This window comes from Trichosurus vulpecula, chromosome 4 (genome assembly GCF_011100635.1).
Source record: "Trichosurus vulpecula isolate mTriVul1 chromosome 4, mTriVul1.pri, whole genome shotgun sequence".
NCBI lineage: Eukaryota > Metazoa > Chordata > Mammalia > Diprotodontia > Phalangeridae > Trichosurus > Trichosurus vulpecula.
The window spans coordinates 139,354,531-139,368,338 of NC_050576.1; the positions used below are offsets into that span (position 1 = coordinate 139,354,531).

The 13,808-nt window shown below is 38.1% G+C and overlaps 1 protein-coding gene across 2 annotated transcripts in view; it reads right to left on the reverse strand.

Annotated features, from left to right (window-relative positions):
* Positions 1–13,808, reverse strand: part of WDR64 (WD repeat domain 64) — a 169,766-nt gene that overhangs the window by 134,855 nt on the left and 21,103 nt on the right. For both annotated transcript variants that reach the window (XM_036757403.1, XM_036757404.1), the window contains exon 4: positions 704–807. In XM_036757403.1, the coding sequence (XP_036613298.1) occupies positions 704–807 (104 nt within the window). The remainder of the gene's footprint in view (positions 1–703; positions 808–13,808) is intronic.

Below are 13,808 nucleotides of genomic sequence, written 5' to 3' on the forward strand. Positions count from 1 at the left end.
TTTTTTCAAAAAAAGATTATAAGCCTTTCATTTCAGATTATATATTCTCTACCAGCCTTGATTTCTAGGAAAGAAGAAAAATCAATCCGTTGGTCATAGAAAAACCAAATCACAGGGAATATGATAGAAAAGGCCTAGTTATGGAAAGAAACAAAAGGTACCAACTCATTTCAGTTTTCAGGTCTTTCATAAACAAAGCCCTTTCTATAGCTGCCAATGAACTGGAAAACTGGGATGCCTTAGTCATATTAATACTAAATTGTCATCTTTGCAGATTCATAATAATATTATATAGAAATTATGAACATGCCTCCTATTAAAATCTCCCAGTGAGCTAAAGATGAAAGCTTATGAGTTAAGGAAGTTAAAAGAAGCTTGAAGTTACCCTGAGCTACCAAATTACAATTTCTCAGGGTACTCTCAAAACCATTTTCCTTATGAATGTTTTCAAAATTCTTCATCCGAGCACTAATCCAGGTTTATCCTATGATTGTATCAGTACTACACTGTGCAATAGAGGATTCTGGGAGAGTGCCAGGTTTGATATTCTCAATATCACAAAAATGGATTGGGGAGTCTGCATTCTCCTCAGGGATTTGTCTGTATTTTTACTTGGGGTGATAATTTCAAACTGTGATTTTCAATCCTGACCGTGCCTGATGCATTGCCTTAAAAAATGATAAAAAACAACTTTTAAAATTACCTGACTGTTGAAGACTGTTATTGATCCTTTCTGAGTTGCTGTTATCAGGAAATCCATCTGAGGAATCTTGATGAGACACTTAACCACATCACGTTTCCTGCCACCTGTCAATGGCATAATAATTAAATTGATTTTCCAGCTGAAGAGACTCCAAAATCCATGTGTTAGGTTTAAAAACAAACAAAAACTACCATCTTTTATAAAAAGTCTCAGGGCACAATTAAGCCAGAAAAAAGTCAATCAAACACTAGTGGCTGCTGTTAAACCTCTATTTGTCCATAGGATATCAATCTGATTGTATAGAGCTAGGGAATGACATGTTGCATAGGACCTCCAAATAGAGAGCCCTGATTCTAGAAAGCACTCATACTCTCTGTTACATTCTATGGGTTTGTTTGTTTTTTTGTAAAGCATTATCTCTCCATTGAGATTATCTCTGCTTAGGAATCCCAACTTTCTCTAAGTCATAGTAGCTTACTGGATATAGAGTTAATGCCATTTGAGGCTCTCCAATATTAAAGAACAAAACTACCTTAATTCTCTGAAGTTTCATTTTATTGTAGTTTGTTTCAAATAATTTTGAAAACATACAAAATATGTATAATCAAAATTCTTCACTCACATTTATAATCTATGGTAGAAATAGCATACAAGATAATTGACCAAGGTGGTTATGGTTCCTATATCTAGGTACTGTTAGAAGGGTCAGACAGAACAGATAATGAACCTTGAATATGTCAAGGTAATTTTTAAAACTACTGCCAGGTCATCCTTTGCTCCTACAAATTTCATGGTTTACATACTGGGCTACCATACCCTTTCATCAAGGCAAGATGCTTGCTCCAAGAATAAGGTTCTGAAAATAAGAATACTCTCAAAATTGTGGAACCCTTCTGTAATGCTAGCCAATAATTCAATATTTCAGTACTTGACCCACAACAATGTCACATCAATCCAGGATACATCCCTGGTGTGGATAAAGAAATCATTACTAAGAATGTTTGGACTGTCTACTAAAGGGAAAATAATTATCATTAGTCAAATCTGATTTATTAGGCAACTTGAATGGTGAAAATATGCTACTTAACGTCACAACTCACTTCAATCTCCTGGTTGGGGAGCCTTCCCAACCTTCCTTGGGCCTTTGTTTTAGGGAAATTGGTGAGAACAAAATACCTCCTTTAAAGGCTGTTGTCCAATAAAGCATCTCTCACATATATTCAAAAGTTCTAAGATTCCTTACATATATAATAATGGAATTAACTTTGTTTGACAACACTGATTATTAGGATCAAGCGAAGTAGAAAACAGGGAGGTGTCTGATCATCAAAAATGTTTGCTACCCTCACGATGCCATAATGGATAAAATGCTGGGTGCTCTGAGTAGAAAGCTGGGTTTCAGTTTTGTCTCTGATACTTAATATCTGTGTGACTTTGGGCAAAGTCACTCATTTTCTTTAAGCTTCACTGATTTATACTAGTACCAGCCTTCTACAGGTTGCTATGAGACCCAAAGGAGACAATACATGCAAAATGCCTTGCAAAACTTAAAGCACTATACAAATATCTATCATTGTTAGGTTATTCATTTCCCAAATAGAGTCGAAATTAAAGTGGGATTCTCTATAGAGAGTGATGTCTTTCTGTTTGTAAATGACATGGTGCTGATTGCTTCAAGCCCCAACGTTACAAGAAAGTTTGGTCCCACTAACCACATAAGGAAAAAAAAAAGTGATTAAAGAATACCTCACGTTTAGACCAGTGGCTTAAAACTCAAGTAGAAACGGGAGCCACTAAACCATACATAAGAATCTCTGTGGGGAGCCAAGATGGCAGCTGGAAAGCAGGAACTAGCATGAGCTCCCCGCAAAGTCCCTCCAAAAACCTATAAAAAATGGCTCTGAACCAATTCTAGAACTGCAGAACCCACAAAAGAGCAGAGGGAAGCAGGGCTCTAGCCCAGGACAGCCTGGATGGTCTCTGGGTAAGGTCTATCCTGCACGGAGCTGGCAGTGGAGCAGAGCCCAGTGTGGGCATCGCGGACCAACCAGACCAGGAGCCAGGCGGAGCATGCCCTAGTGCTCTGAATCAGTGAGCTGCAGCAGTTACCAGACTTCTCAACCCACGAACACCAAAGACAACAGAGAAGGTTAGTGGGAAAAGCTGCTGGGGACAGGAGGATAGGGTTTGTGGTTCAGCCACCGCCCCCGGGGCAGCAGAGGTGGGGCAGCTACAGAACTACAGCTGCAGTTGCTTCAGGCCCCAGGCCCACCTGGTGGGAGGAATTAAGTGGCGAATCTGAGCAGGAGTGAAGAGCCTGCTGAAGATCTAAGTCCAGTCCAGTTTGGGGGTTCTTGGGGAAGGAGGAGTGCTGGTGTGGCAGAGCTGGTTCATCCCCCCAAGCTTGGAACATAGTTCTCTTAACTCTACAAGCAGTCGTACCATGCTGAAAAACTCAAGGGTCAAGTTAGTTGGCTGGGAACATGGCCAGGCAGCAAAAACGCACCCAGATTCAGTCTCAGACTCTGGAATCTTTCTATGGTGACAAAGAAGACCAAAACATATAGCCAGAAGAAGTCAACAAAGTCAAAGAGCCTACAACAAAAGCCTCCAAGAAAAACATGAACTGGTCTCAGGCCATGGAAGAGCTCAAAAAGGATTTGAAAAAGCAAGTTAGAGAAGTAGAGGAAAAATTGGGAAGAGAAATGAGAAGGATGTGAGAAAACCATGAAAAACAAGTCAATGACTTGCTAAAGGAGACCCAAACAAATACTGAAAAATATACTGAAGAAAACAACACCTTAAAAAACAGACTAACTCAAATGGCAAAAGAGCTCCAAAAAGCCAATGAGGAGAAGAATGCCTTGAAAGGCAGAATTAGACAAATGGAAAAGGAAGTCCAAAAGACCACTGAAGAAAATACTACCTTAAAAATTAGATTGGAACAAGTGGAAGCTAGTGACTTGATGAGAAATCAAGATATTATAAAACAGAACTAAAGGAATGAAAAAATGGAAGACAATGTGAAATATCTCATTGGAAAAACCGCTGACCTGGAAAATAGATCCAGGAGAGATCATTTAAAAATTATTGGACTACCTGAAAGCCATGATCAAAAAAAGAGCCTAGATATCATCTTTCAAGAAATTATCAAGGAGAACTGCCCTGATATTCTAGAGCCACAGGGCAAAATAGAAATTGAAAGAATCCACCGATCGTCTCCTCAAATAGATCCCAAAAAGAAATCTCCAAGGAATATTGTTCCCAAATTCCAGAGCTCCCAGATCAAGGAGAAAATACTGCAAGCAGTCAGAAAGAAACAATTTGAGTATTGTGGAAACATAATCAGAATAATCCAAGATTTAGCAGCTTCTACATTAAGAGATCGAAGGGCTTGGAATACGATATTCTGGAGGTCAGTGGAGCTAGGATTAAAACCTAGGATGACCTACCCAGGAAAACTGAGTATCATGCTCCAAGGCAAAATATGGATTTTCAATAAAATAGAGGACTTTCAAGCTTTCTCAGTGAAAAGACCAGAGCGGAATAGAAAATTTGACTTTCAAACACAAGAATCAAGAGAAGCATGAAAAGACTTCAGCTCTGACCTCCTGATTGAGTGGAAGGATATTTTTAACTTGTGGAAGAAAAGGACTGGAGAAAAAGGGAAGAATTAGAAAAAGGGTCAGTGCATTAGTCTGTTCCAAAAGGAAAATGTGACAGGCTGGTGGTATCCCAGGCCAGATCTCTCTCCACTACCCTGCTACCTCTCTATGTACTGTGTATGTATGTTTAATTGATTTTGAGTATTAGGGTCACCCAAAAAGATGAGTAATTTTTTAAAGCATGACCTCGTATCCTGAAAGAAACTATTGAAAAATACTACAGTTCATCACAGCTCAGAGAATGTTGCTTACAATTTATTCTAATTCTTTTTTTTCAGAATTACAGAGTCAATAGTAGCAAATGGAGTAGAAATAAACACAGAAGCAAATTAATCCTAAAAAAAAAATCTCTGTGAACCACATATTGAATTAGAAAATCACATTATTGTCTTTTTTATTGTATTTTTATTCATTTTGTTAAATATTTCTCAATCACATTTTTAATCTGGTTTGGGCCACACTCAGGAGGTGTAATTTGCTGCCCTATGGTCTGCATGTTTGATGTCTCTGATCTAGACTTCAATAGGCAGTAGTATCAGGAAATGCATCTCTCTACATACATCTCATAGAGAGATGCAGATGGCCAGTGAATTGGGACCAGAATTAAATAGGAATTTTTCTAAACACTTCAAAAATTTTATTCGTAGGGGCCACTTATTTTCATGTGTTACATAATTTTATTCTCAACAACAGTGAGGGAGGTACTTGTTCAGTCATTTCAGGAGTATCTGACTCTTAGTGACCCCATTTGGAGTTTTCTTGGCAAAGATACTAGAGTGGTGATTTACCATTTCCTTTTCCAGCTCATTTTACAGATGAGGAAACTGAGGCAAATAGGATTAAGTGACTTGCCCAGGGTCACACAGCTAGCGAGTATCTGAGGCTGGATTTTAACTCAGGTGTTCCTGACTCCAGTCCCAGAGCTCTATCCACTGCACCACCTAGCTCCCTACAGGTATTCTAATCCTCATTTTACAGTGGCCCCAAGAGGTTAAATTATTTACCCATTGTGTGAGGTAAATAAAATGTGAAGACTTTACAGAGAAGATATGTATAAATATATATATATATCTAAAGAAATGTTTAAAAATCAAGAAATAGGGAAGTGAAAAAAAATTCTGAGGCCGTGAGAGTCTGATGGCTCAGCCTCTGGGAAAGTTTACCCTGAAACTTTTTGTTCTTTCTTCTGGTTCTGGTTTAAAGATTTGCTCGGTAAGATTGGGTCACTGTGACCTGCTTTCCTTTACCGTAAAAGTACTGTAAGAGAATGGAGAGGGTCTCCCCCTCCCCTTATCCTATTCTCCTTCTTTAGATTTATAGATGTCACCTCAGTTGTAATCATTAACTAAGGGAATGGGAATTGGAGTTTCTGTGCCTCAATTTCCCAGTTCTTTGTCTAGCTTTCGTGCTCAGATTGTAAGCCCACCTCTCAGCCAATGGTGAGAAGGGTCAGAGGTGGGCAGGAATTCTCTTGTGTTAGGTGTAATTATTGGTGCTTTGCTCCTTGTAAAGCGCCTCTTTTGCTGGTTTTGCTCTGTGCTAGCAGAGGATGCCCAATTCTCGAGAACTGAATAAAATTTATTTCTGTTCCCACCCTGAGATGGCTCCTTATTAACTTTTAATTGGTCAGGGTCTTTCATCCCACACACCATGTTCACAATATTCAAAGCAATTCAACAAGATTTTTTATCAGACATACAAGTCATAAAGCTACATGCTGGGAATACAAAGACATAAAAGGGAAAATAGCCCCTATACTCAAAGAGCTTATATTTGACTGGGGTTCTGAAAAAAGATTTCTTATATTTACAGAGCTAATAGACATCAGAAGTCAGAATCAAAACCAGGTTTCTATTGACTCCAAACACAGCAGCTTTTCTTAGGGCACAGATCCTTAGTTCCTTTAGCTGGTATGAGGTATTTTTATTTATATCTTTTGTTTTTACATTGCCTACATTTTCCCCAGTATTCCTCTCTTCTTTTCCCTCCCAGAAAGCCATCTCAAGTAACAAAGAATATTTGGGTGGGGCAGGGTGGGGCAAGGTGGTGGGGGAGGGGAGGCAATCCAAGTTAAGTGCCTTTCCCAGGGTCATACTGCAAGTGAATGTCTGAGGTCATATTTGAATTTAGGTCCTCTTGACTCTGAGGCCTGAACTCTATCCACTGCACCACCTAGCTGCTGCAAAGAATATTTTTTTCAAAGAAAAATAGGAAGAGAAAAAAAAATTCCAGCAAAATGGATCAATATATTGAAAAACTCAGAAAATATAAACCAAGTTCCATACTCATGGACTTCTAAACTCTGCGGGGGGGTGGGGAGGGGGGAGGAGTGTCTTTTTTTGGTGCTGTGTTTGTTCATTGTAATTTTGCAACATTCACTTTTGATTATTTTGTTGTGGTTATTCTTTCTATTTACATTGTTGTAGTCATGCTGTTTATTGTTTTCTGGGCTCTGTTTATTTCACTCTGTATCAGTCAGTACATACAAGTCTTTCTATGCTTTTCTATATTCATGCTACTTTTTAAAGCACAGTAATAGTTTGTTATACTCATGTGCCACCTTAACTGTTGCCCAATCCATGGGTTTCTACTCTGTTTCAAATTCCTTGGCACTATAGAAACTACTCATATATAACTAGTTTAGTGTAGAAGTGTACTTTTTTTTTTAAATCAATGATCTCCTTGGGATATATGCTAAGTAGTGGGATCTCAGTGACAAAGAGTATGGACATTTAATCACTTAGTTTGCATAATCCAAATTACTTTGCAAAATGGTTGTACTAAGTCACATCTCTACGAACAATGCTGTAGTATGCCTATCTTCCCACAATTCCTGCACTGGTTACTCTTTTCAGCAGAAGCTCCAGCTAATCAATATATTTTCAAAAATAAAGTGTCTAAAACTTGTCTGATTACACTCCCGCTGCTGTGGTCCAATTAGAGAAAAGTATGCTGGGACTATTAAAATCCTGTGATCTGGCAACATATTTCTTTTAATACATCTTAAATTGAAGTGGCTTCTTTGGCTGTCATATCATATTTCTAACCCATATTAAAATTTCAGTTCATAAAAATTACAAGTTAATATGTTTTCCAAGAACGGCTTCTCAGTCGTGTCTCTGATCCAATTCCTCAGTGAGTTTGTTTTTTTTAACCTAAATGGTAGACTTTGCATTTTATCCCTACGAAATTGATCTTGATAGCTTCAGCCCATTGTTCCAGCTCATTGAGATTTTTTGAGATAGTGATTTTGTTATCCAGTATTTGAGCTGTCTCTTCCAACCTTGTGTCATCAGTCAATCTGACAAGCATGCTGCTCATGCATTCATACAAATCAATGATGAAAATGCAAATTACAAGAAAATGAAGTATGGAGATCTGGGGCAATCCACTAAAGAATGCCATCCAAGTTAAACTTGCTCTATTAATCAAAAGAATTTAGGTCTGGCCAACTAGTTCTGAATCTGCTTGAGATACTATCCATCATTGAGGCCACATACCTCCATCCTGTCCTTTAGCATTACCAGGAGAGATTTTGTCAAATATCTTGCTAAAACCAGAAATGCTAGGACTAAGACATTCTCCTGTTGTACCATTCTTTAGTCATCGTTCAGTCATTTCTCAGTCATGTCTGACTCTGTGACTCTATTTGGGATTTTCTTGGCAAAGACGTTTCTTTCACCAGCTCATTTTATGGATGAGGAAACTGAGTCAAATAGGGTTAAGTGACTAGCCCAGAGTCACACAACTAATAAGAGTCTGAAGCAACATTTGAATTCAGGAAGATGAGTCTTCCTGACTCCAGGCCTGGCACTCTATCCACTGCACCATCTAAAGCAAAATGTTAGTTTGGATGACTTGTTTGTTAGTAGTCTGTGCTAGAATAGTTATGATTTACATTTGAAGTGTTACAAACAATTCTGTTAGTGATCTCTTCCAGAATTTTACCAAGAATTGACATCAAGCTCAGTGGCATACGTGGAATCAACTATATTCTTTCTACTTTTGAAAATCAGGAGAACATTCGCTTGTTTCTATCTTGTGGTACCTCTCTGCATGATTCCACAGATATCACTGTCAGACAGTTCTACAGTTATAACTAGAAGTTCCTGAAATTCTCTTAAATCTAATTTGTCTGGTACATGTAACTTGAACTTATCTGTTATGTTAAATTTTGGTCAACAACATACTCTCCTACCATCTTACTAATTTTTGTCTTTCATTTCCTTGCTAACCATTTTAGCTGTGTTCTTAACAGTTGGAAGTTCATTTTTTTTAAGAGAAAGCATTTGTTATGCTATTTTCAAGCAAGGTTTCTATCTCTTCTTTATCATCATTTTGTCCCCAATAAATTGTACTTTTTATTGTCCATAGTATTTATGGCCAACCTTTAGAGTTCATGTTAGGAACTAATCTTTCTAATTTTTTCCAGCACATTGTCACTCTTTTTATTTATCCTCATTTATCTGCCCTTGATTCTATCTCCTATCTATGCCCATTAAAAAATCTGATCCCATTCATGAATACCACACACAACCATGAGTTCCTCTAGATAGCTCCCTAGCTCTTACCAGAATCAACTATGATTATTTCACCAGAATTTCATTCTCAAGATATGGGTCCCCACCTGTCCTATTCCTGAACTCTTTGAAACACACTCTCTTAAAGTCTAGGTTATGTATCATACCATAGCCAGTTCTTACCTCTTTATTCCAAAGTCACCAGCTCCCTGAGCTTCAGGTTCTACTTGTTTGTATATATTTGTTTGCATATTGTCTCTCCCATTAGACTGTGACCTCCTTGAGAGCAGGGATAGTATTATTTGGGGTTTTAGTGTTTTTTGTTTTTTGAGGTTTTTTTTTTTTTTTTGCTTTTTTTTGTATCTCTAGTACTTAGCATGGTGCCTGGCCTGTAGTAGTCACTTAATAAATGCTGGATAACTGACTACCTTAACAAACAATTCCACACTTTATTGGTAAGGATCAAGTCCAGAACAGAAGCTTACCTCATCACTTCTTCTGTATTGTTAATAATGAAAATATCAGCAAGGATTTATTAATTGTTCTGCATTTATCCGTCAAAGATCTCCAGCAGATGTCCGCCCACCTAAAGTCTCCAATCAAAACTATGCCCTGCTAAAGTACCAACTCTGGGGTTTGGATCAGGAGCTCAAATCCATTTTCTCCCACCGTCCTGGTAGTAGTTCACTCCCACCTCAAAATTACTCTATTTCTCCCTTCTTTGATTTTCACCCAAATGATTTCCATCATGCCATGTTCCCAACAAGGATTTGTGCTTTTCCCTAAAAGTTTATCACTTTTGTACAGTGTTAAACTGCCTCCCTCCCTACATAATTTGTTCCATTTGAATAAGGTATGCCCTTTTATTATGATATTCCAGTCATTGGTCACATTCCACAAGGTCTCAATGATATTTATGAGGTATCTCTAGCTCACTTTGTCACCTATTCTCTGTGTATTTGCATATAAACACAATTTAGAATAATAAGAATCATTTTAGCCCAGCTTCCTCTTTTTTCTTTTGTGAATTACTAAGCAGCTCTTCTTGGGTCATAGTTGTTGCTCTTTATAGAATCTAGTTTACTTATATTTGGACATTTTCTTCCCCCATTTTTCATTTTGAAATCCCCTCAATAATATCAGGAGTCCTCACGCGAATAATTTCCAAACTTCCTCAGGTGCACTCTATCCATGGTGGTCAATGCTCTTTCTTTCTTGGATCTCAAGCCATCGCCTGCAAAATTAAATCCCCTGGATACAACTATTCATTTTCCATGTTTTACTTTCTCTTTGAAACTCCCTACTTCATTTGGTAACCAAGACATTAAGGTCACCTGTACTCACAAATTCTTCATTTCCTCCCTCCATCTTGATAATAAATATCTAGAGGATCTGTATTCTTTTTGGCAGTATTGTTTGTTCCCACTTAAATCACCAGAAGTGGGTAGTATTCTTGAGGCTTGATGTGTCTTAGAAAGCTCTCTGAATACATGCACTATGCATCCAAATCCAGCAGAAAATTATTAAACACCTACTGTTTGCAAGGCACTGTGCTAGGTGTTAGCAATTCAAAGAAAAGATGCAAAACAGTCCCTGCCCTCAAGGAACTTACTTTCTACTGTTGGATCTTGGATTTCCAAGTATGATCCCATATGTTCCACATTTAATCTTTCCCACACCTTCTATCAAGGAGTCTCCTCTATCACCACCACATACTCATACACCCATAACAGATATATAACCGTTGGTTATATCTGTGGCTGGCTATCTCTTGGCTTTTTTGGAGTATGAGTCTTTTTTTTCCTCAGAAGGTCCAGACATAGCCTCTATGGCAAGAAGCTCCTACTTATTACGTAGTTTCCTTTGCTCAGCGGCTTCTTATTCCACCTTTTCTCTTCTGTGTGACAGTCTTCTACCTTCCAACTTCTTCATGCTTGTCTCTCTTAGTGGATTTCCCTGTTTCTTTGGAGTCCTTATGTTTTCCTCATGAATCTTTCCTTCCATCCTTCCAACTAATGCTTCATTCTCCTTGATAAAGTGGAGAACAGAGAGGTGTTCCTCTAATTCAACAGTTCAATTTAATCAAACACATTGAGTACCCCAGTGCTAGACAAAAACAAAACAAATCTTGTATTCAAGGAGGTTACATTCATTCTACCAGATCCAACACACATATAGATAAGTAAATGCCAAATCTACATAAAGCAACACAACAAGAGACACAGAGAGTACTAACAACTAGAGGGATTGGGTCTGGCCTTATGTAGGAGGTGGCCCTGAACTGTGTTTTGCAGGGACCTAGAAATCCAAAAAGGTAGAGATTATAAGAGAGTGTATTCCAGCCACGAGGCACCACCTATGAAAAGTCATGGGGACGGATGGTTGAAAGTTATGTATGGAATTGTGAGTGAGTAAAAGGAAGTAATTTGAAATAAGATTGCAATTATAGATATATGGTAGCCATATAGTGATGGGCTTTAAATGACAGGCTGAGAAGTTTTACTTTATCTAAAGGCAATAGGGAGCTACTGAAGATTTTTGAGTAGGAAATGGCATGGGTCATATCTACCTCTTAGGAATACCAGTTTGGTAACTGGAAGATGAACTGAAAAGTGTGGAAACTAGAAACAAGAAGAAGCCAATTAGAAGGCTATTGTGATGGTCCAAGTTAGTGATGATGAAGGCCTGATCTAGAATGGTCACTCTGTGAGTGAAGACAAAAGGATGAATGTGAGAGATTTTATGTCCCCTTTAATTCTTCCTTTAGGAAAGAGGCCAACTTGCACATGGTATACAAGTAATTATTGATAGAAAATAAACATTATACAATATTTACTTTAATTTGTTGCACCTAATTGGGTAAAACATTGAAAGAAAAGGTGATAAATGTGCAGAATTAATTTTCCCTGCAGAAGTGATAGAATTAATGACATTAAATGATACCTATGGGAGAATCATAGCATCTCAGGATTAGAAAGGACCTTGCACAGGATCACTCAACAACCAGTTGAAATTGGAATATCCTGTTCTTTGTTTCTCCTTTCTAAGTTTCTCATTGATAACTTAGCAACCCAGAGTTTACCAAACCTGTTGGCCATGGGATCTATTACTTTAAACATTTACTGTATCGTTTTTGACCAAATCACAATTTAGTATTGGTTAGTTAGTGGAAACCCACTTCTGTGAGGTATTTTTTTTTTATCTTCTTCTAACCCCGCTCAGACTCTGACACAGCCATTGTTCTCGGTGCCCTTCTTGAACTATCAATGGCTCCACCTATTTGGCCTTCTCCAATTGGTAGGTTCCTCCAATAAACCTCCATTTGAGGAAGTATCTATATCCAGGGGTGGGGAACCTGCAGCCTCAAGGCCACATGTGGCCCTCCAGGTCCTCAAGTGTGGCCCTTTGACTGAATCCAAACTTCACAGAACAAATTTGGGGCCTCAAGGCTAAAGGTTTCCTACCCCTGAATGCCATCCATACTCACTTCTAACCTGGCTCAGCTCCTGACTCCCCAGGGAAATTTTCAACCACACCTTCCCACTTCCCCCACTCTCCTGACAGAGTAGCATCCACTTCCCCTTCCTGCTCCCTTTATCTTTACTTTGTCAATTAGAATGTCATTCCTTTAAAGTGAAGGACTATCTTTCTTATAGCTTATGTTTGTATCGCCAGTGTATACACACAGTACCACTAGTGCCTAGAACAGAGTTAATACTTAATAAATGCTTTATTTAATCAAATCTCTTAGTATGGAGTTTGAGAAGAATTTTTGGACTAGATTTGTGATTTCACTGGCATAAGGGACACCCTGTGAGAAACCTTCCTCTACTAATGCAGACTGCTTCCTGACTCCTACCTAGTCAAGTGTTTTATCCATTGTGCCATATTTTTTCTCAGCAGGAACTTAAGAGTTCTGGGGCTAGCTCTGTCAATAAGTAGATGTGCCACATTGGGCATGTCAATCAGCCTATCTGAGCCTTGATTTTTCTTACTATCTAATGAGGGTTTGGGATAAGGTAATCTACCTCTATGTTCCTATGATCTAGAATGTCCTTCAAGGTTAGATCCATTCAGAAACCTCTTCATTTCAGACCACTTGTGGCTTTCTTGTCAGCCTGAATTACAGAATTTTAAAAGTTCAATTATAAAATATTTTGTAGAAAAGCATTGCTTGATTCACTACTGGAGTCCAAGTTAGTGAGATGTTACCATATTACTAAAGTCTTAGTTTGTGATTATTAAAGATCCAACAATATTCTTTAGGAAAACCTGAATGTTATGGCCTTCTCAAATCTCCCTCACTGGACAGAGTGAGGACCAATAGGTAAAAATTATAGAAAAGCAGATTTTAGCTCAAAATAAAGAGATGGAATTTCTGACAGAATTCTCCAACAGTGGGATAAACATCATCTTCATCACAATTATCATACTAGTTAACATGTATGTATTGCTTGCTATGTTCCAGGCACTGTGCTAAGCATTTTGCAATTATTATCTCATCTGTTCCTCACAACAACCCTGCGGGTGCGTGGGGGGTGGGTAGTTGCTATTGTTATCCACCATTTTACAGATGACAAAACTGAGGCAAACATGGGTTAAGTGACTTCTTCATGAAGTTGTGCGTTTAGAGGGAGGTCTTCAAATAAAGGCTAGATGACCATTTGTTAGATTCTCATAGGGAATATTAAAGCCTCAGGCAGGCTAGGTAGGACGTGGTGACTGCTGAGGTCTCTTAATTATGTGATGCTATGATTCTCCTGCAAGTGTTCTTTATAGAGCAATTACATAATTACTATTTCTTTGACAATTAAAATTGATTCTATATGTGAGCCTATCTCCTTTCTTCTAATATTCAAAATAATTAAATGTAATTAAATGAATCTTTAGAAAAATGTATATAACATTCATTTTGAATAT